The 23718-nt window shown below is 40.3% G+C and overlaps 2 protein-coding genes across 2 annotated transcripts; both read left to right on the top strand.

The window, feature by feature from the left end:
- Window positions 1-822: 822 nt before the first annotated feature.
- Window positions 823-16793, top strand: LOC108605395. The gene is made up of 9 exons (XM_017995065.2): window positions 823-964; window positions 1637-1750; window positions 1850-3867; window positions 7864-8245; window positions 10243-10419; window positions 11760-12289; window positions 12350-12762; window positions 12820-14686; window positions 15601-16793. The coding sequence occupies exons 1-9, from the start codon at window positions 823-825 to the stop codon at window positions 16003-16005; spliced, it is 6048 nt and encodes a 2015-aa protein (XP_017850554.2). The 3' UTR covers window positions 16006-16793.
- Window positions 16794-20027: 3234 nt separating this feature from the next.
- LOC108605783 (tryptophan 2,3-dioxygenase) lies at window positions 20028-22232 on the top strand. Its single transcript, XM_017995585.2, has 5 exons — window positions 20028-20238; window positions 20301-20434; window positions 21210-21819; window positions 21883-21976; window positions 22044-22232. Exons 1-5 carry the CDS (start codon window positions 20058-20060, stop codon window positions 22150-22152), a joined length of 1128 nt encoding a protein of 375 aa, XP_017851074.1. The 5' UTR covers window positions 20028-20057; the 3' UTR covers window positions 22153-22232.
- The last annotated feature ends 1486 nt before the right edge of the window (window positions 22233-23718 follow it).

The raw sequence follows: 23718 nt of genomic DNA, 5'->3' as shown, positions 1-23718 counted from the left end.
CGTGGGTCTGTCTGGGTCTGTCTGTCTGTCTGTGTCTGCTGCGATGTCTGTTTTGGCCAAACACCAATGTTATTTGTTGCTTCTGGTTAGTTCCAGATGAATTGTTGCCCCATCCCAAGCACTTGCGACTTGCTTGAAGGGCGGGACCAGAAGCGTGCCCCATTGCTTTAACAAATATTAAATATGAACTCGAATAGGAAAGAACAATTAGGAGACTAAGCGAATTACCGTATTAATAAGAATAAGTATCCATTTAAAGTGGCAACGTGCATTAATTAAAAGAGCGAGAAAGAGAGCAGAGCAGAGCAGACGGCGCAATTAATGCGAAAGCGGCTTGCAGCGGATATGCAAATCGATCAGTAATGAAAAATAATTGATTATGTGCTAATTATGTTGCACGCTTGATTGGCGATTGCCGATTGGCGGCGATTGGCGGCGATTGGGGCTTGCAACATCAACAACGAAGTGCAGACTAATAATAAATTTTCATATTCTTGCAGAGATTGAAGGCAAACAGTGAAGTGGAGCAGCTGTTGCTGGTGAGGGGGGGCAGCCATGCTTATTGTGGATATGCTGACGTTGGCTGTAGCGAACGGAGGCGGACAGAGCAGCATGCTGGAGAGGAATGATGAAGCTAATAAGTGTAGCACGATGGCGATGGCGACGCTGATGGTAAACAAAGTGCTAAGCAAAGATGCAAATGCAAATGCAAATGCAAACGCAAACGAGAACAACAGCTATGGTAATAATAATAATAATAATCATAATAAGATTGAGATTGAGATTGTTGCAACAACAAAGAACGAGGCAACAGTGTTCAATATGACTAACGATGGCCTAGGTTGCAACATCGATGGCTGGGATTTGGCATGCGAGGCACGCAGCTCACGCACAACGCCTGACGATGAGCTTGGTGGCGCGACCGCTGCTGGTGGCGGTGGCGTGCAACAATACATGGCGCATTGTGCGTGGCTGCCACAACGTGCGGCGGGGGTCGGACAGCAGGCGTGCCAGTCAGCGACAATTAAAGTAGACAACAAATTGAACGAAATGCCAACCCAAACTCAAACCCAAACTCAAACGCAAGCGCAAGCGCGTGCGCGTGCTGAATACGGCGGTAATAGAAGTGAGGTGGAGGCGGCAACGGGAGCGGAAGTGGCAGCCAAAAGTGAGCGCGCGCAAGTCGAGCATGAGAGCGAGAGCGAGCGGGAGAGCGAGAGCGTAAGCGTAAACCTCAACGCAATCGCAGTCGCGAATGCTGCTGCTGCTGCTGCTGCTGGTCACAGTCACAGTCAGCGGCAGCAACCACCCAATGTGACAACAACAGGCAACAACCACACAAGCGACATCAACAACACGCAGCAGAAGAAGAAGCAGCAGCAGCAGCGTGAACAGCAGCAGAGCCACAGCGCCTGCTCAATACCTACAATTGGCAGTGAGCTTTTCAAAGCCAAACTCATAGGAACATCAGCAGCAGCCGCAGCAGCAGTCGTCGCAGCAAGCGCAGCTGAGCAACAGCAGCAACAACAGCAGCAACAACAGCAGCAGCAGCAGCTCAACTCAAATGCAAATATTGAAAAACTATTACTATTTAATATAAATTCCATAAATTGTGTTCAACAAAATCTTTGCGCAGCTTTCAACAGCGACAGCGACAACGACAACGACAGCGACAGCGACAGCGATAAAACTCGTAGCGACTGCGACGCCAACGCTGACGACGACGCTGACGCTGGCGACGCGCAGCAACGTAGAGAAAAATTTGTGCAAAAATTCAGTCAAAATGTGTTAACAGCAGCAGCTCGCGTGCAAAGTAATTTTTTTTCTAATCAATGTGCATATGAAAATGAAAATGAAAATGAATCAAGTGTGTTAGCAACAACAACAACAACAACAACAACAAGAACTTGCCACAATACTGTGGCACGCACTGAGGCCAAGCAAAAGCAAAAAGAGGAGCAGCCAAAGCAGCAGCAGCAGCAGGAGGAGGAGAACGAATCGCAGCCATTGTCATTGCCATATTTAAATTTAATCGAAGCGACTGCAGAAACTCGAGCAACGTCTGCATTGAATATTAATAATAATAATAATGTTGTTAATGTTGCTGGCGTTCTGCTGCCAGAACAGAGTCAGTTGCAAGTTGGCGTCGTCGTTGTTGTTGCTGCTGATTACGTGAAAAGTGTAGCAGACAACAAAGCGACAGAGCAACAACAATTGCAAGCAACAACAACGAGTGAGGACGTCGACGAGAGGCCAACGCATGCTGATCGCAGTGCAACGAGTAACGAGTCAGCAACAAGCTGCAACGATTGCGATCTTATTGATTTTGATACCGACATCGATGTCGTTGTCGAAAATGAATTTGAGGCCAGCCAGCGCCTGAAACGCTTACAGCATAATTTTCAGGGACGCGTTAACAGCAACAGCAACAGCAGCAGCAGTAGCAACAATAACAGCTGTAGCCAAGTTGATTGTGTAAAGGCATCCTTGAGACAATTACTAGAGCAACAACAACAGCAACTACTAAATGCCTGCACTGTAACAGAAACAGCAACAGCAACAGAAACAGAGCAACCCACAACAAAGAAACAACCCTCGCTAGTGACTAGTGCTGAGGAGCTGCCCCAACCCCAGACGCAGACCCAGACCCAGACCCAAGCTCAGCCAATTGTTGTTGCTGCTACTACGACGACTACTACTACGACTACTACTGCTGGTGGCAGCTTGGAGGACATTGCAAGTGGCAGCAACTGGCAGCAGTTGGCCGTGGCAAGCAGCTCAAGTGCAATTCAATTAAATGCAAATTGTAGACAAGACAACGAAATAACTTTGGCAAACAATTGCAAAGAGTTAGCAACAGCAGCAACATTTACTACAGCAATATCAAGAGAGCAGCAGCAGCAGCAATTGCTGAATTCGCCAACGCGCCTGTGCGCTGAGAGTGCAAAAGCGAGAGCGCGTGAGAGCGTAAGCGAGAGAGCGCCAGAGAGTGGAAACTTAGGCGAGAGTCACATTGAAACTGTCACATTGACAGCTGACGACACTAGCGAGCAGTTGCTGATTGAAATTGAAACGCAGCAATTAACAACAGCAGCAGCAGCAGCAGCAACTTTTGGTTTAAAAAGCGCCTTTGTGCCTGCAACTGTTGGTGGCGCTACAGAGCCAAGTCAGGCTGATAGTTTTGTTGCCAGCAGTCTAAGTGAATTTGATGTGCAGCGCTTTGGCGAATATCTAAGAGAAGCGCGCCAGCTACAGCTGCTGGACATTAAGCAACAGCAGCAACAGCAGCAACATCAGCAACATCAACAGCAGCAGCAATCGAGACGTGTTGGTGGCTTTCAGTGCTACGACGAGTTACTCGCTGAGTTTGTTAGCGAGCAGCAGCAGCAGCAGCAGGCGGAAGACAACGAGAGTGAATGCAGCGAATTTAGCGAGTGTCAATGCCATGAGTGCCTAATTATTGCAGCACAACAGCAACAGCAACAGCAACAACAACAGCAACCACAACAGCAGCAGCAGCAGCAGCAGTTTAAACGCAACTTTGCATTAATACCACCCACCCAAATTAATCCCCTAACAACGAACGTCATGCGTGAAGTCAATGGACAATTGCGTGGTCTGCTCAAGAAGCCGAACCGACCGCCGCCCGCCCGCAAGAATCGCGTCGTCTTTGATGAGACGCGCAACGAGTTCTTCGAAGCGGATTATATCATCCTCATACGCGAGGACTGCGCCTACGACGAGGAGGACGAGGAGCCCTGCACCTGTGGCGAGCACGAGCTCGTCCGACTCTGCTGCGAGGAGGGCTGCCAATGCAACTATGCGGTGAATGCCAGCGACCCAAGCGCCGATGGACGAACGCCACAGGTGAGTGACTTCATACAATAGCAATAGCAATAGCAGCAGCAATCGCAACAGCAGCAACAGCAACAGCAACAGCAACTCTATTGCAATTACGTTTGACTGTCTGTGTGTGTGTGTGGCGCTAAGCTGCTCTCTAAGCGGATTATGCCGAGTTGCACAAGTGGCTAAAGTTGCAGCTTAAATGTGCCACATGCAGCAGCAACCTATTGCACTTGTACAATGCTCAAAAGTAGGCTACAGCAACAGCAGCAGCAGCAACCGCAGCAGCAACCACTATGAATACTAAGCCTTGATGGCAGCGAGCTGAGCTAATTAATATGCATATTAAATTTCGATTTTAACGCTTTAAAAGCTTTGGCTAGTTTACTTTTGATTTCTATTGCATTAGCGACTTCTTCTTGCTATAAAATAGCTAAAATCGTTTATTTTTTGTTTAATTCAAAGCTATTTAGCTTGCAAGAAGAAAAAGTTTATTGTTACTAAAGTTTAGCTGCAATTTTATTTTTTATTTATATGTTAGCTTTTTTTAAGCTGTTTTAGCTATAAGTTTAATTACATTTTTCATTTGTTGATGTCAAAGTTTTATTTATGAATTTTTTAATGCCTTTTATTGTTCCTAAAAAAACTAAAAATTAAATACTAAATTCCATTTAAAGACTTAAACAATTTTAAAAGCAAGTGAAAGGCTTTGAAATATAAGTTAAATACTTAGACATTTTTTGTAGCTTGAAAATAATTTATTGCTTTTTAAATAAAAGTTTAGTATTTAGACACTTCTTTAGCTTGAAAAAAGCTGCAATTTCACTTTGCTTTAATTTATCTCAGTTTATTTAAAGTTCAAAACAGTTATCTTAGTACCAAGCCAAGCTTTTATTATTTGTTTGAGCACAATAAGTTTAATTTAATTTATAGTCATTTTTAGCTAGAAAAAACTTTAAACTTTAGCTGAAATTAGTGTTATTTAAATTAGTTTTGAACTCAAACTTGCATAAAAATTTTGCTTTTATTTTTTTGTAAGCAAAACTTTTGTTTATGAATTTATTTTTGGAGCAGCTGCTGTTGTGGCTAAAAATACTTTAAGTCTAAACCTAAAATGCAATAATAAATTTCATTTTAGTCGCTTAATTTTTCGACACAGTTTAGCTTGAAAAAAGTTGCTAATTCAATTGCAAATTGTAGACATTTTTAGCTTGGAAAAAGTGAAAGTTAAAGAAATACTTTCAGTTTGAGAGAGAGAGAGAGAGAGAGTTGGAAATGAATTTATTTAACAAATATGTCAATTCAGGCATGCGTGGAATTCTTAGACAATTATGCAATAAAACTGAAGGCAGCAGCAGCAACAAAAGGGGGAAATGGAAAATGGTTATGAAACTTTCAATAGAATTTGATGCAGCACAGTTTGCAATGCTCCGAAATAGAATTTTTGCTGACAAGCCACGCATAATACTTATATAAAATATATATACACACACACACAGACACATATTGTTATAGATAATAATACCATAGTTACTCTTACGTACTCTTGTTGCTCTCGCCGCTGTCTCTCTCTGGCTTGGCGCTGAGTGTGTCCTTTGGAATTTTGTGTGCTGCTGCTGCAAGTGGCAAGTGGCAGACGCGTCGAGTCAAGTTGCACACAGCTCGAAAAAGTTATGCGAGCGAGCATTAGCTACATAAGCATGCCACACAGCTTCCCACTTTGATTGTTGTTGTCATGCGGGGGCAACAGCAGCTAACAACAGTTGGCAATTGTTGTCAGCAAACCCATTTACCCAATACCCATCACCCATTTATCCATTACCCATTGCCCAAGTGTGTGCATAAATCACTTAAAATACTTTTTTTTTGCATCTAAAACTGCAGCTCATGCCGCTCTCTCTACCTCTCTCTCCCACACACATGTGTGATGTGTGTGTGTGTGTGTTTTGTTTTATAAAATTTGTGCCTTGCCTTGCAGTTTATCTTGATGCACACGTTGTCATGTGCTAAGGACATTGCTAAAGTTGCACGTTGCACATTCTGGGGCGGCGGCTGCTCTAGCATTTTCTGTATCGAACCTAAGCGGCCCTCAATCTGCATTTAAATTTCAATTTTCTGCCACATGAGCGTCACTTGAGCTTTTCCTTTTTAGACGCCCACTGACTGCACTTGACTTGGCCCTGCTCAAGCATTTGCCTCGTCCGTCTGCCCGCCACGCCCACTTACTCAGTCTCTGTGTCTAGCTCAAGAGTTTAATATGCATTTAGTGTCTGTAACAAGTTTACAGTTACATAACACACACACACACACATACACACAAAGCGAAAGAGACATGTAAACAAGCGAGTGCGAGATTCTAAAATAAGTCAGCAAAATGTTTTTACATTACTTTTTACATTATTTTTTCTGCTGCAAAAGTTGCCACTGCCGCCGCCACACAATGCCAACTTATAGTTGCAACTTTTCCCATTTTCCTATCCTATAAAAAATAAAAGTGACAACAAAAAGTAGCTAACCTGTTTTTTTCCTCTTCCCATGTGGCATCCACACATTCACTTATTGTTGTTGTGCTTTATGTAGCAGTTCTTAACTTTACTTGCCAACTTGATTGCAGCAACACCGCAGCAACTGCAAACAAAAGCCAACAAAAAGAAAATTGCATTAAAAGCAACAACAACAAAAACAGCAACAACAATAACAACAACAACAATATCATCATCATAAATAAGACTTGAGGCTGTGCGAACTTTGCGCCCTAGACTTTGCTGCTGCCTTTGTCGCCGATTGCGAATATCATAAATATATGATTTATGAGCATGTGTGCATACATGTGTCCTTCGTCCCTCGTCGAAATGAGCTTTGTCGATTTTTACATGCTTTTAAAACTGTTATACAACTGTTATAAAACTGTCATACAGCTGTTATATGACTACAAATGTTATATAAAATGCTTAAACGACTGTTCCATAACTGTTATACAACTGTCATACAGCTATTAGTTTTCGAATTTATTATTCTAGCCTTGGTGCTGAATCTGAACAGCAACTATGTCGATTTGTATCTAAATACTACGCATACATACTCTTTTGCTGCGTTTATAACTGTTATACAACTGTTATACAGCTGTCATTCAAACATTATATGAGAACACATGTTATAAAAAAAGTTTAAACGACTTTTCTATGACTGTTATACAACTGTCATACAACTACCTAGTTATACTACAGCTGTCACTTTTCAAATTTATTATTCTAGCCTTGGTTCTCAATCTGAATACCAACTATACCAATTTGTATGAAAGTTCTTTGAATTCCTTGAACTGCAAAGTTCTTAATTAATTATAACATTCAAAATGTTGTTACTTGCAAACTGTTATAAGCAGTTATATAATTATCATTATGGTTGTTAACGCAATCAAATGTGTCACATGCTAGTAGTAGAAACTGTTATACAAGTGTCATAATAAGTGCACGCAAAATAAAAAGTTCTTTCAATTTAATTCTTAACAAACATAATGATCGAATTCAATTTAATTGAATTTTGAAAACTGTTATATAAAATCTATTGATATGCTGTTATATAATTATAGCTGCTTATGATTATGCGCAAATGTGTCACATCGAATGAAAAGAATGAAAAGTCATGCTAAAAACTGTTATACAAGTGACATACGAGTATGATTATGCACTTTCGGCATGTAGTGGGCGGCGTTGCTTAGCAAAACTTAACACAGATTTACGAGCAGACAGACACATCAGTCAACCAAGCAAAAAGAGAGAAAGAGAGTGAGCAAAAGAGAGAGAGAGAGAGAGATAGATAGAGAGAGAGATAGAGAGAGAGAGAGAGAGAGAGAGAATGCCCCCATTCGTCTAGCCATAAAACTCAATTAGCTTAATTTGCGGCCTGTGCACAAATTACATGTAGACGAAGCCACAAGCAACACTAACGCATATATATAGCTATATATATTGGATATAACAGCTGATTTGATGGCTTTTGCCTTTTGCTTTTCTTTCGCAGAGCCCCAAATTCCAGCCGCCAATTGACTTTGTGGACGATGCGGCGCTGAGTCCGCCCGATGGCTACAAGGACAACAGCCTCAAGAACACGCTGGGCGGAGCGCTCAGTGGCCACATCTTTGGGGCACAGCATCTGCAGCAGTTGCAGGTCATACAGCGACTGCAGCAGCAGCGAGCTGCGATGCTGGCGGCTCGCAATGGCAACAGTCAAATTCCACCACCGCCGCCGCCCATTGGCAGCAGCGCCCAGCAGCAGCAGCAACAGCAGCATCAGCAACAGCAGCAGCAGCAGCATCAACAACATCCCGACGAGGATATGCAGGGAGTCTGCACCGAGTGCGCCGAGTGTGCCGAATGTGCAGCCAAGCAGCTACAGGATGCGGGTAAGCGAGATGGAGTTGACTCCAAAAAAAGAAAATAGAGAAACAAAAATATATAAAACGAAACAGCAAACGAAACGAGCTCGTTTCTCATTTTGCTGGCAATGCAATTAACAACGATTGCTGGCGTGTGTGTGTGTGTGTGTGTGGGTGGGTGGGGGCGTGGCCACATTTTAAAACGTTTTCCGCTTTTGCCGTTGTGTAATCCAATTATGAATTATTTAAGCAAATATTTGGTCAAGGATCCGCGACCCCAAGTCCAAACAGCTGTGACTCCTCGACAACAACAAATTAATTGAAGCCATTTTGTAGGCGATTTTCTTCTTCTTATTTTACTATAATATATTTAATTGTGCGCACATTAACTGCAATTATAACAATGCAAACAAAGTTGACTTAAGTGACTTGACTCAGTTTTTTTTTTTTAAAGCGGCAGACTATTAACAAATAAATTAATTGCATTAAAATTATATTTAAATAATTTAAAGGCAGAGCAGTCAATTTTAAATTAGAAAGGAAATATTTAAACAAAGTTTTCATTTCAGCAATTTATAATTCATTAATTGGCAGTCGAAACTTTGCAAGATTCATTAAGTATTAATATAAAATATATATATAGATTTATTGCTTGCTATATATTTAATAGGCAGTGGAAATTTTGCAATTACTTTAAACTAATAATGCGACAGTATTTCGAAATTAAAAAATAGTAAAATATAAATAGATATTGGGAACAGAATATTTAGTTTTTTATAAGCTATTTTAATTAAAATATAAAATGCTTTTTATTATTTAATGGGTAGTTGATATTTTGCAATAGCACTTTAAATTAATTAGACATTTTTTTTATTTACAAAAATGTAAAGGAGCAGCCAGCTCTATCGAAATTTTCTAAATACTTTAAATTATTTAAGCATTTTTGTTAAAGAAAAAAAAATAGAAAATAGAGCTAACATTTGTTGCATGTATTGGGAAAAAAACTATTTTCTAAATTGTATAGCCCTTATAATTTAGAAAATAGTTTTTACATTTAACAGTTTAAAAATTCTTAAGAAAGTGATGCATTTGATTGTTTTGTTTTTAAATGTCCATCAATGAATCATGGAATAATAGAAGAAATTAATTTAGAACAGCTTTAAATGATTAATTTTCTACATCGATGCACGAAATGATTGTTCCAAATTTTATATAATTTATTTATATATTTGTGCATTCTTTTTATTCATTCTATTTATTCAATTTAATTGTACTAGCGATATTTAAAATTTTTGTTGATTTTGTTCTTATTTTATTAAATTTTATGCATACATTTTAATTGTTATCTATATATTGTTAGTTTACGCTTTCTCTTTTTTGTTGTTTGCCTGTATGAGCTCAAAGATTTATTTGTTGTTTATTTATAAAGTGCTAGCGCTTTGTTTTTATCAACATTTGTGTATTCTTTTTGCCAAATGTTACTTTGACATATTTGATTTGTTATTTGGCTTTGATTAAAGCCTGTGGGGGAGTCCCGCATTTGAACAGTCGCCACCACTGACTATTGATTGATTTACAACAACAAACTTTGGCTAATGGCTAAACAAACTCAAGCGCTGGGCAACCCTCGCTCGGAGGATACTTAACAAACAAACTGTTTGCCATGCGGGAGGGTCAGAGGGACGGACAGAGAGACAGACAGACAGACAGAGGAACAGAGCAAGCATTTGCATTAATATTGGTCACGCTTTATTGAGCTCGACTCAGTCGCAACTTGGACCTCGACAGTGGCAACATTAATTGTTGCGCCTAACGAAGCGTAATGTGACCAACCCGACTAAGAGCAACAGTTAGGCTAGGGCCCAGCCCAAATGCAAATGCAGAGAGCAGAGCGAGGTGATCCTTCAAGCGCGCTTCCGCTACTGAGTCAAAAGTCAACGATTTTAAATTTCCAACATTGATCGTAATTTATTTTAATTTCCCCGCTCTCACTCTCTCTCTCTCGCTCTCTTTCGCTCACTCAGAATGCAACGCTGCCCAGTGTGCTGAGGAGTTGACACCGTTGGGTGTGCCCGCTGTGGCGTTGCTGCCACTTCACACCAGCTCCCCGGAACGTCGCATTACCCAGAAGGAAATCATTGCCGGCGAGGAGCGTCCCAAATATGTGCTCACATCGCAATACAAAGCCGCTCCCGGAGCAGGTAAGCCCCAGATCCCAAGCCCACATATCCAACTCCTCTCTTATACTGTTATCCAGCGGCATTTAAGTCATTTAAGCTTGTATATAACGCATTATCATAGCCAACACCCCAACACCGCGCAGCATTTCGATCAGCCAACTCTCTCGATTTGTTTAAACAATATATTAAGCAACCATTTATCCTGGCGCACAATCTCTCATCTCAGTTCTCAGTTCTCAGTCCTCAGCGCTGCAACTTGATTTGATACGCAAAGAGATAAAAACAAAGAGCAAAATTGCATCAATCATTTAATATGATTCCAATTGTTATAAAACAAAATTTTCGTGCACGCATTTCATAGCATAGAGCATTTGTGCAAACTGTTATACGACTGTTGTTATACAACTGTTATACGACACAAAATAGATAAATAGAAGACATATAAGCAGACTGAAGACATTACGCTGTTATACGACTGTTATACGACTGTTATACAACTGTTATACAACTGCTATACGACACATACTAGACAAATAGCAGACATTTACGCCATTACAAGTAGTGGGCAACTATTATACTGAAGAAAAACTGTTATAAAAGCAAATACAATAAGTAATGCAACAATAAACCGAACTTCGCAAGTGTTATACTGTTCTAATGCAGTATTTAAAGATTTTGCAATAAATTTCAATTATTATCTACTGCTATTCTGTTGTATACGCAACTGTTATACGACACATTACAGACATTAGCACCAACATTACAACTTGGTTGCAACTAATATGACAATATGTTATATTGTCATATCAATTGTTATACAGCAGTAAAGCAGACTTTTTATAAGTTTTATATGAGTGCAACTGTTATACGACAAACATTTTCTCGTTTGCAACTGTTATACTGTCATACTGCATATAGAAAAGATAAAGAAATAATTTTCAACTGTTATACAACATTAAATCAATTGCTTAAACGCTACATTAGTGACTCGACTGTAATACTGTTATATTGACATAACTGATATAATGTAAAGCAGATACGACAAGTGTCATATTGTTATATTTATAAAATTTGAATGCATACCGAACGACTAAGCACGAACGAGTTAAAAATAACTGTTATATGAGCTGGGCAAACAACTGTTATACAAGTTGCACAACCGCTTTGCGCGCATTTACATAATCGCCTACCCAGACTTCATCTCTCTCGCTCGTCACGCTCTTTGTATAACCAAATGCAACTCTATGGTCTCTCTTTTGTCTGATTACCCAATGCGTATAAAAATAAAAACCAAACACACACATACAACTGCAAATATCACTGTGTGTATGTGTGTGTGTGCGTGTGTGGGTGTATGACAGTGAAAGTTAGAAAGGACACAAGCAGTAGCAGTAGCAGGGAACGGCACAGAACGGGCAACAGCATTGTCGCCACCCACGGTGGCCCGTTGACCGCCGTTGCCAACGCCGCCGCCGCCGCCGTCGCCGCCGGCAGTAGCAGTAGCAGCTCAGCCAAAAAAAAAAGATTTGTTGTTGAAACTATTACCACTATGACCACAGTGACCGAGCGACGCATAATACGAGAGGCGCATGACGAGCCCACTGGAGGAGGAGCCGTGGCAGGAGCCGGAGCAACTGCAGCGGATATGCAGCCACCAGCATTGCCGGCCAAGGCGAATGCAACAGCAGCAGCCGCTGCGGCCGCCGCCGTCGCCGCTGCCAACGCCGCAGCAGCAGTACCAAGTGCCGCTCATGAGGATTGCTACGATGATGATGATGATGATCAGGATCAGGAGAAGCCGCCACCCATACCGCCCAAGGAGCAGTCGGCCATGCAGATTAGCGGCATACTCAAGGGCGGCAAGCTCTGGAAACAGGACTCCATATCGCAGGTGAGTTCGGAGCCCCAATTGCAGCTAGAACTGCTGTTAATCTCTCTTGCTCCGCTCCAGCAATCGGATGACCAGAACAATACCACCTCAGAGGATGAAAGCGGCGCCACGAAGCAGCGCTCGGTGCGCTTTGTCACCGAGGATCAGGCCAATGCCTGCCTGGATGGCGATGGCGGATCGCTTGCTGGTGATTTGGACGACAGCGAGAACCAGATCAACGAGCTCATCCCGATTAAGAAGCACTCGACGCTGTTCAACAATGCGCTGCGTCCCAATTCGGCAGTGCGCCAGCTCTTTCCCAGCGTCTCGGCCCAGCAGGCGCCAGTGCTCACCTCGGAGGCGCTGCGCGCCTTCGATGAGTCCAAGCGCGCCGGCTGCCTGGTCACCCATCTGCCGGGCAGCTGCGGCGGCGGCGACTCCGACACCTTGCGCCGCAGCATGGAGCGCAACATTCTGCGTCGCTCCCTCATCAAGTGAGTATCGTTGCGCCCAAGCTAATCCCATTGCTAATCCCATCGTTGGCATTACAGAAAGAAGGCGGTCAAGTCGGACATATCGCTGGAGGAGCGCATCAAGCAGCTGACCTGCGACATTGACGAGGATCTGGTGGAGGAGCTAACACGCAGCGTGGCCGATCAGAGCGACCAGGACTCGGATCAAGCTGGCGCCGGCTTGGAGGAGCTCGCCCAGCGCGATAGTCCCGCTGGCGAGGAGAGCCAGCAGCCCAGCCAGAGCAATGGCAATGCCAATGCCAATGGGAGTGCCAATCCCAATGCCAATGGCAATGGCAATGGCAATGGCAATGGCAACTTGGCCCAGCCCAAGTTTTTGAACGGCGAGAAGAGCTTCTCGCCCAGCAGCTCCGTCTCGAGCAGCTCCAGCGGCAGCTCGGCGTACAAAAAGATTGCGGACATTTTCAGTCGCGACAAGAAGCAGGAGAAGATCATGGAGCTGGAGGAGAATCCAATTGTCATTATACCCCAAGAGTGCCGCTGCCCAGCTGCACCCGATCTCGGCATGGGCATCCAAGTGCCCGTGGTGCACACCCAGATCCATCGCACCCCACCGCGCCAAACAGAGCCCAAGCGCCAGTTTCTCTCCACGCTGGCGCCGCTCACCAGCTGCGTGGCCGGCAACAAGGACGACCTGAGCTCCTACTACACGCTGGCCGCCGCTGCTGCAGCTCATCAGCATGGCCATGCCGCTCATGCGGCGCATGCTCACTACGCCGCCGCCGCAGCGGCTGCAGCGGATTTCAATATGAGTCAACTGCTGGGCGCAGCAGCGGGCGGCGATGCAGCGCAGCAGGCAGCGGCAGCAGCAGCGCTTCAGGGATTGGCCGCAGGAGCCAGTGGCGGTGGCGTCGGCGGCGATGAGGCGCGCAAGGTGGCGCCCGATGTTATTGCCGGCACGCCAGGCCAGGAGACCGCACAGCAGGATGAGCTGGCGGCGTTTGCTCAGGCCGAGGCCAAGCGCACGGAGCTGCTCAAGAAGCGCTACACGGTGGCGGAGTCAGCGGCGCAGACGCAATCCCAAGCCAGCAGCGACGATGATGAGCAGAACGATTATGGATTCAACAAGCGTCCCTCGGTACGCGGCATCAAGCCCAAGTTCAGCTCCACCAATGAGATACTCGCCCAAATGCAGGAGCAGCTCACCCAGCAGATACCCACAACGGTCATCAGCAGTCAGCCCGTGCCGCAGGCGGTCAAAGGCTACGCCATGCCCAATCAGCCTAAGCAGCAGCAGCAGCACAGTCAGAATCCCTCGCCCCAAAATGTGCCACAGCAGCAACAGCAGCAGCAGCAGCAACAGCAACAGCAACAGCAGCAGCAGCAGCAGCAGCAGCAACAAGTGACGTTGCAACAACAAATGGCGGCCGCGCTGCAGGCCAACACCATTGCCCAGCAGAAGACGGAGCAGCGCACCTGGAGCTTCTACAGCGAGAGCGGCGAGCAGCAGCGCTTCCCAGTCGATGCCGCCGCCGCCGCTGCCATACAGCAGACCTACTACCAGACGCTGCCCGCCGGCGCCATGTTCCGCCAGACCATGATCCAGCAGGGCACCACGGGCGCAGCTGGAGCCGGCTGCGTGGGCGATGATGCCGCCTCGCTGCTCTATGCCGCCGCCCAGAACTGCCAGAGCGTCACCTCGACCTCCATCGAGCAGAGCAAGCACAGCAGCTACAGCAGCCACTTTGCCCGCAGTCCCACTCGTCGTCCGGAGTCGCCGCCCCCGTTGCGCAACTATCACCAGACCATGGTACTGATTCCATACAATGCCGAGACCTACTCCCAGTTTGCCACCAGCACCAGCGGCGGCGGCGGTGGCGGCGGTGGCGTCATCGATCCCAAGCTGGCCCACATACAGCGGCAGAATATTCTCGAGTATCAGCAGGTGAGTGAACAAAAGCAAATATAAATTTTATATAGTCAGTTGAGATTAATTTTTTTATAAATGATTAATTAATTTGTTTCATACAACAAAATTATGACTTTATTTAAATATTTAGTATAGCTGCTTTTTATTGTTCGTTTTAAAATAATTGCCAATTTGCATTTAAATTAATTAATTGCATTTTTTTATTCAACCCCAAATACTTAAATGTAATTTGGGTTAATATCGCTTAAAGCCACAACTTTTATTATACAAAACATTTTATTTCTTATTTTAAAGAAAATTAAATCAAGTCAAGTAAAAGTTTTTCTTAATTTTGTTGCATATTTAAATATTCTTAATAATTATTCTCACAAGTTCAAGAGCTGAGAGCAATGCAACTTGACTTACGCTCTTCTACTCAATTCTCAGTTCTACTCGACACAAAGATAGCGTTGCCAGATTGGCTAATTTAAGGCTAGATTTAGCTAGTAAAATGTATTCGTAATTTCAAAGGAAAGTTTGTATATAGAAGTTTCTTTCTTAGCTTTCTTTATATGAACGTGAATTTATTTTCTAACCAAGCGAATTCTGAAAACAAATGAAAGTCAAGCTTGCAAAATATCAAAAACTTGAAAGTTGCAAGATTAACTAGAGGGTAACTTTTTTTCACTCTGGCAACACTGCGCAGAGCGCAAGAGAGCAAGAGAACGAGAGAGCGGGATACTGCGCTGAGAGCGGGCTAAGCAAGTTCGCACTCTCTGCTGTTGACTTCAATTGAGAAATGCTAATGCTGCAACTTGAATTAAGTTATATATTAAATGCAGTTTTATTTAGTGCATATTGGGAGGGGTTTGTGACATAAAATATTGATTGAAATATGTTAAATATTTTGAAATCTAAAAACTGTTACTAATTCAAATTTGTTTTTGCAGGTGACGCAGCAAACGATACGCGTGCCCATTGGGTATGCGCTCCCTGGAATGCAGTTGCATGTGGTTAGTGGGCGTGGCCATGCGGCACACTATGGACAACATTCGCATGCAGTGGCACAGCAGCAGCAGCAACAGCAGCAGCAGCAACGATTGATGCCGCAGCATTATCAATTTGGAGCAGAGGGCGGCTTGGCGGGCTTCAGTGAGCGAGGCGTGCCCGAGGGCGCTGCTGCGGTATCGCATAGCGATTGCAATGCCATGATCTCACCAACTGGCGCGCAACAGCAGCAGCAACAACAACAACAACAGCAGCAGCAGCAGATGCAACAACAGCAACAGCAGCAGCAGCAGCAACAGTTGGGCGCCACCGCTCAGGGCTCCGTTTATTATGCGATGAATGTATGACCCGGGCTGGAATAGTCACTGCCAGCGGCGGTCATTGTTGAGCGCCGCCAGTGTCAACGCGTCGAATTGTCAGCGACCTCAGTGCATTTGACTGGAGCCGGCGGTGGGGCGGGTCTGGGCGGTTGCGGCAGATGAGCGCGCAACGGCCTGCAGACCGCCAAGCGCCTCGGACTACTTGGATTGGCTGCTGGCTTCAGGCTTAACTATGTTGCTCCCAAAACTATAAATAGCAATGCCTATCATGAGTTCTAGTTCCATCTCTCTCTATCTCTCTCTCTCTGCATATTTAAATGCTAATCGTTGAGTTCTAATTCGCGTTGATTCTAGCGAGCGTTGCTTATGCTCAAAACGTTTTTTTAGTTACAACCCCCCACCCCCCTCTTGGCCCACCCATACACGTTCGCTTAGCAATTTGAGTGGCGTGTTAACCAACACTGTTTGTTTGTCTGTCTGTTTGTGTTCGTGTGCGTGTCTAATTGTATTGTAAGCACTCTAAATATTCAAAGCAAACTCACTCGCAAATCCAAAACTCCAATTGATGTTTATCGAATTATCGAAACGTATCGATTTTACGTTTAGCTCCTAAGTTTGTAGCAAAGAAATCGAAATGCAAACCAAACTTAATACATATGAATTTAATTATTAAATGCTGGGTGCTACAACAACAACAACAACTAAAGCAAGTTAGCAACAATTTGTTGGCACTTGTCTAGCAATCTAAATATGAAACACACACAAAACATTTGCTACCAAAAAATAGTATATATAGTACATATATAAACTTTAAGTTGTCGGCTATAACTTTGCTCAAAACCAAAAAGAAATATCTAAATATTTAATAAACAATTTTGCATTTGTTTCTTAGTGAAAAAACAAAGATTATACATACACATACATTTAAATTAAAAACTTATTATGCATACAATATGCTATACGCTATAGTATATATATAAACTATATATATTTGGAATGTAGTGCAATTTCTCTTACTAGAAAAAAATACACAAAATATGAAAACAAAATTTTGCTTTCGCCTGCAAAGAAAAAAAAAACAAAACAAAATAAGAAAACCAAATCAAAAAAAATATATAAATTTATTTATGAGTTGTAAACAAAATAGTGAGTTTAAGTTAAGCATATTATTAATAAATTTTGTTGTAGGCTTTTTTTTTTTTTTTGTAAAATAAATATCTGTATGTGAATAATTTATTTATTTGCTTTGTATACTTGTCGCATACTTAATGCTGTCTATGTATGTGTATGTGTGAGCTACAGTTTATTTGGGTTTCAACTAAGACATGCATGTGCATGTTACAAAATACAATAGGGTGAGTCAATAAAGTAAATGCAATAATTACTTACAAACAATTACTTAATTTCAAACATAAAACTATAAAAATATAGCATTAATGCTAAAGTGTGAAAAATAATATTAAAATAATAATAAATGCTTACTTTTAGTAAAATATTAAATGATAAATGCTGCAATATAACAAAACGAATCAGTAAATCAGTAAAAATATCAAATGCAATAATTCAAACAGGCAAACAAGTCTTAACATTTTGTAGAATATGCAATAGCATATTGATGATATTAAAATGCATTAAATTCGAATAGTATTTTGAATTTAATATTTTACTAAAAGCTAGTAAAAAATCTAAATACATGTGAGTTTTTGTGAGCTTTTATTTTTTATGCGTGCGACATTGCTGCAATATTTGCATAGTCTGAACAAAATGTGTGTGGAATTATTAAAATATTGTTGTAGCAAAAAAATTATTGCATTAGCTTTATTAGTTGTGAATTTTATAAGCACTCACACAAAAAAGTTGTACTCATTGCAGCTTCGTGGGGTGTGCACATGCATTAAGTTGTCAATGTATATCTCACTATATAAAACACTTATTAAACTGTCATACTTATTATTGTCTAAGCTAATTAACAGTGCCAAAGCAGCACGCAAAGAGAACTTGTTACAATGACAAAGAAAAGCTGGAACACTGCATACAGTATACCACATAAGTATATAGATATATATATATATATATAATAGGCGAACAACAAATAAATTTACACATTGATTAGGTTCAAGTTAAAGTTCATTTTTTACTTGACGTAATTGTTATACCAAAAAGAAAAAAAATATTGACATTGACATTATATTGAATTCTATGCAATAAAGCAAAAGACAACGCATTAAACGATTACACGAGCGAGATATATAGTTAGAGTTTAGCATTAACTATCGTGTATATATATACCACATATATATATTACATATATATATACATATATATATAGCCAAAGGCCCAGTGCGCAAAACGAATATTTAGTCTTAGCGCAACACACATACATTTATTGTCTAGTATATATAAATACCTATAAATGTTCATATATAGCTTTAAAACACACACACAGAAATATTTAAATGAACAAAAACTAAAGCGCAGTTTTAGGCGCACTCAGCATGCGAAAACGAACGTAATTTTAATATGAGAAATCAAAACGAATTGAATTGACAAAGCAGCGCGATTTGCATACATATATATAGCTGTTTATGTAATACATAAATTATCAAATTTTTGTGTTAAACAAATACTAATACATAATAATATCAGCATTGGTTTGTTTTTTTTTTTTTTTGGATCTATGCAAATTGTAGTTGAAAATTTCAGTAACCATACCACAGCCAAGCCCAAGCAAAAGGCATAGATATATTATATATATATATAATATATATAAACTATATAGAATCAGCTGTAAATATCGCTAATGACTGTTGGCATGCTTATTAATATATATTATATATAAATATATATACATTTTTTTTCTAAAACAAGCACACACTGCAGGTGTAATTATTTAATATATATAAGGCATATACAAAACAAATATATTATATATATATATATAGATATATGTATATACACACAATTAGTGTATATACCATGAAATATAAAAATACAACAACAACCAACAAAAAGAAGAAGAAGAAGAACAAACGAAACTATAGAAAATGAGAAAAGCTATATAAATAACAAGTTATATAACAAATTTCAAAAATATGACTGAGCCAATGGACTCAAAAATAAATTTTAAACAAAACAAAAATTCAACTGTCTTTTACTTTGGTTTAACACCACTGTGCAGCACTATGGGGGATTTGAGACAAAATGCGCAATGTTATGTTACATAGCAGCAACTTTAACAGCGTTTAATGTCAGCTGTTATCGATACATAAAATCGATTAAAGTATGTTACAGTATTAAAATTCTTATAAAAACAAAGCATTGATTTAATTTGATGCGGTTTTTTAAGAGAAGTGCTTTAAATTGTTTAAATTTATTGCAAGGTGAAAATTTTAGTCATTTAAAATTCATAAATTTTGAACCGAAATACATTTTTGTAAAATTCTATAAATGGAGTTTGATTACATTGGAAAATTTTTATTAATTTTTTTTTTATTTTTGTACGAAACTTTGCAAAATAGTAGTAAATGTTAGAAAATTAACAAATTTGTATAAAGCTTTATTTTTTGCATATGTTAGCTATATATAGGTAATATAGGTAACATATTCATATCATATCTTAGAATGCCTTAAATACTATTTTATGCAAAATAATTGTTGTATGATTAATCGAAGATTATTCATGAGTTTAAAAACTGACAAATATAAATTTATTTAATTGTTTAGATAGTCGCCTTATCGCTTGATTTGATTGAAATTTGATTTGATTGAAAAAACATTAAAGCTTTATGCATTTTATGCTATTAGAAAATGTTAATTACTTAATTCCAAAAAAATGGGCGTATTTCTTAGGCCTGTTTTATTACGAATTTTTGAATAAATTTTGTTGCACAAATTACTGAACAAACTGTCGAGATGAAGCACTTGAATTATGTTCAATTATTTGGGTCAAATGCCCCACTGTGGTGGCTGCGATAAGACAACGCACGAAGCGCGGCGAGTCGATCGCTCATAGTTCGTTGTGCAGCTTTCGATTATCATTTTGTTTGCTGGCTCAGTTGAGCAACAGACGCGCCAGTGAGATGAGCTGTCCCTATGTTAGCACCGAGCACGACGAGCACGCTGTGCCGCTCTCGAATGAGGTGGGCAAGATCTATGGCGAGTATCTGATGCTGGACAAGCTCTTGGACGCCCAGTGCATGCTCTCCAAGGAGGACAAGCGGCCAGTGCACGATGAACATTTGTTTATTGTCACACATCAAGGTGAGCGCATGGGACTTGCCACTTGCATTGTTCGTTGCTTAATTTTTGTTTTTGTTCCGTAGCCTATGAGCTGTGGTTTAAGCAAATAATCTTTGAATTTGACTCCATACGCGACATGCTCGACGCGGAGGTCATACATGAGACCAAAACACTGGAAATTGTCAAGCGGTTAAATCGTGTGGTTCTCATACTAAAAGTAAGTCAAAGTAATCAATGATTTCCATATATAGCAGGAAATGTTTTCAAAGTCAATAATGCGCTGAATTTGAAACGCGAACTCGAGCACGTGTCAAGGTTTAGCTCAAAACAAAATACAAAACAACAAAAAATTCATTGAGAAAATTGCTAAGTCAAAATTTAAACAAACCATTAGCAGAAATTTTAGAAAAAATACCAGACTTTAAATAAAAATGTGTAATTCAAGTTGCGTTTTCCAAAGATCATTGCAGGATATTTTCTAAAATTTTTTAGTGCTTAAATTTTTTTTAATGATTATTTTTGACATTTATATACATTAGCGGAAATTTTAGAAAAATACCAGACTTCAAATCAAAATTTGAGGCAAATTAGAGCAACAAAATCTCAGAAAATAGTTTGATGACTTGAAGAGATTATTATTAATTAATTTTGAATTTTTTGTTATTTTTAGATTATTCATAATTTAGTGTTTTCCACTAGCTACGATAATTTTCCCAAAATAAAATGTCTAGATGATTCGCAATTCAAATCGTAATTTAACAGCTTTGAAAAAATGTTTCTCCATTTTTGAAAGTAAAGATATTTTAAAACTTATTATGCTTATTTATTTTGACGCCCTACTATACTTTGAAGTTTTAGTTTTATTTTTGTGCTCAGTGTTACCAAAAAAAAGAAGATTTAGTTTAGATTGAATGATCTTATTAAATGTTTAGCTTAGCGAGTGTTTACTGTACCGCAACCTGCAATTAATGCTGGCCAATCTTTTGCTGCAGCTGCTGGTGGATCAGGTGCCCATTTTGGAGACAATGACACCGCTGGATTTCATGGACTTTCGCAAGTATCTGGCGCCCGCTTCGGGATTTCAGTCGCTGCAGTTTCGTCTGATTGAGAACAAGTTGGGCGTGCTGACCGAGCAGCGTGTGAAGTACAATCAAAAGTACTCGGATGCGTTTGGTAAGGACGAGCAGGCGCTGAATGCGATACACAGCTCCGAGGATGAGCCATCGTTGCTGGAGCTGGTGCAGCGCTGGCTGGAGCGAACGCCGGGACTGGAGGAGAATGGCTTTAACTTTTGGCTAAAGTTCCAGCAGAGCGTCGACGAGTTTCTGGGCGCCGAGGTGCAGGATGCGCTGCTGGAGCAGGACGAGCGCGCCAAGAACTATCGCCTGATGGACATTGAGAAGCGGCGCGAGGTCTATCGCTCCATCTTCGATCCGGCGGTGCATGAGGCGCTGGTGAAGCGCGGCGATCGTCGCTTCAGTCATCGCGCACTCCAGGGCGCCATCATGATAACGTTCTATCGCGATGAGCCGCGCTTCAGTCAGCCGCATCAGCTGCTGACGCTGCTCATGGACATTGATTCGCTGATAACCAAGTGGCGCTGTAGGTGTCAAGCCTTTCACTCTCTCAAGCTCACACTTTCATTTACTTTCTTCTGCTTTGCAGACAATCATGTGATCATGGTGCAACGCATGATCGGATCACAGCAACTGGGCACTGGCGGCTCTTCCGGCTATCAATATCTGCGCTCCACACTCAGGTGCGTTCACTAGCTAACCACATTTTTATTTTTATAGTATTTATTGTTGTTGTTGTTGTTGTTGCAGTGATCGCTACAAAGTCTTTTTGGATCTGTTCAACTTGTCCACATTTTTAATACCACGTGAGGCGATTCCCCCACTGGATGATGCCATACGCAAGCGGCTTATTCATTAAATATATGCGTATATATTATATATTTTTTTTTCTACATTTTAATTGCATTTATTATGTATAATCATTGAAATAAATCCTCAAGCTATCAAGCCTCAGTGTATGCTGCATATATTTAGCTTCAATCGTTTAAATATCTGAACTAAGCAAATCTAATTTGTTGATAAGCATATACCAAACTATTTAATTACCCCACATACTCACATATATATATATATATATAAACTCAAACTGTTTGTGCGTAACCTTTGCTTTGGCCTTTGATAAGCGCTTTCAGTTTCAAGCTCGCTCTATAGGAAACTGAGCTCAAAGTAAACAACACTTAACTCAACAGCAAAAAAATGCAATTGAATAAATTTATTTTACAAACAAACAATAAATTTGATAACACTAGACAACAAAGTCGGAACTTTTTTATACTTAATAAAAATTGCCTCTAAAGTTTAAGTAAAATTTGCGAGATATTTGTATTTAATTCTAAACGCTCAAAAGTTTGCTCAAATTAAAGTTAATGAGCTTCAACTTTTTATAAATGTTGCGCTATAATATGAACTAAAAATCGCAGTAAAATCAATGTATATATAAATATATAATAATATATAGAATTTCATTTAGAGTTTTTCAATATAGTGTAATTTGTTGTCTAGTGTAATTTGCTTTCCTTAAACTCTTTTGTTTGCTAGTGTCATAGCAGTCAGCAATTGACAGCAGCAGTTGCATTGCTGGAAGCCAAACAAAAGCTGCTAGACGGCTAAAAATGATTAGAGGGCATAATTAGTTCAGTGTTAACAATTGTTGTTGTTGTTAAATTCAAAGAATATCTGAACTGAAAGTTTCTATATATTTATATTTCAAGTTTTCACAATTAAAATTTAATTTTAATACAGTACAAATTCAATTTAATGCATTAAATACAAAATATTGAATTTCAAACATTAAAGTAGTTAAAACGCGCGTTTGTAAATTATTTAAATTTGTATGCATTCAAATTGAAAATAAGATTTTTATATTAGAATTCTAATTTAATAATTTGCTTACCTAAATTGATTCATTTATATACTAAAAGTTAAAGCGCGCATTTATACAATTAATAGCTAAAGTTAATTAACTAATATGTATATAGTCTAAACTATAATTAATTAAATGAATATATAAGTAAATGAAAAGAGTACAGCTTGCTAATTTATATAAAAAAAATTCAAATATAATAATTCGTTTATTGAAATAAAAGCTTACTTTTTTCATAATAAATTTAATGATTAATTTGGCGTTCTAAAAATGCAAAACGCGCCGAGTGGCTTAACTAAAAAAAAGCTTAGACAGTCGCTTGTTAGAAAATGTTAAGTCAAAAGCTATGCGAAGCTTTCGCATGGACCAGGTAATGGGAATAACAGTAAAAGCCGTGTGTGCAGCTTTCACCAAACTTTCACGCTGTACAGTGAAATGTTAAGGCAGCTTAACAACTTGTTGTACAGGATGCCAGGCCAGGACGACACAACTCAGAAGATTCGTTTCAAATTCAAATTCATTCGTCAACAGACTCTCGTGCGATTCGGTGCAGTTTCAGAA

Source organism: Drosophila busckii, chromosome X, assembly GCF_011750605.1.
Source record: "Drosophila busckii strain San Diego stock center, stock number 13000-0081.31 chromosome X, ASM1175060v1, whole genome shotgun sequence".
In the NCBI taxonomy this organism is placed as follows: Eukaryota; Metazoa; Arthropoda; class Insecta; order Diptera; family Drosophilidae; genus Drosophila; species Drosophila busckii.
The sequence above is the reverse complement of the archived record's forward strand: the minus strand, read 5'-3'. Positions and strand labels throughout refer to the sequence as shown.

Excerpts from the sequence above, each read along its gene's own strand:
- LOC108605395 (XM_017995065.2), top strand. The coding sequence starts at position 823 with ATGACTAACGATGGCCTAGGTTGCAACATCGATGGCTGGGATTTGGCA. Across the intron at positions 1,751-1,849 it reads CGCTGGCGACGCGCAGCAAC|AAAATGAAAATGAATCAAGT; the intron begins GTAGAGAAAAAT and ends CATATGAAAATG. Across the intron at positions 3,868-7,863 it reads CCGATGGACGAACGCCACAG|AGCCCCAAATTCCAGCCGCC; the intron begins GTGAGTGACTTC and ends TTTCTTTCGCAG.
- LOC108605783 (XM_017995585.2), top strand. The coding sequence starts at position 20,058 with ATGAGCTGTCCCTATGTTAGCACCGAGCACGACGAGCACGCTGTGCCG. Across the intron at positions 20,435-21,209 it reads GTGTGGTTCTCATACTAAAA|CTGCTGGTGGATCAGGTGCC; the intron begins GTAAGTCAAAGT and ends CTTTTGCTGCAG. Across the intron at positions 21,820-21,882 it reads GCTGATAACCAAGTGGCGCT|ACAATCATGTGATCATGGTG; the intron begins GTAGGTGTCAAG and ends TCTGCTTTGCAG.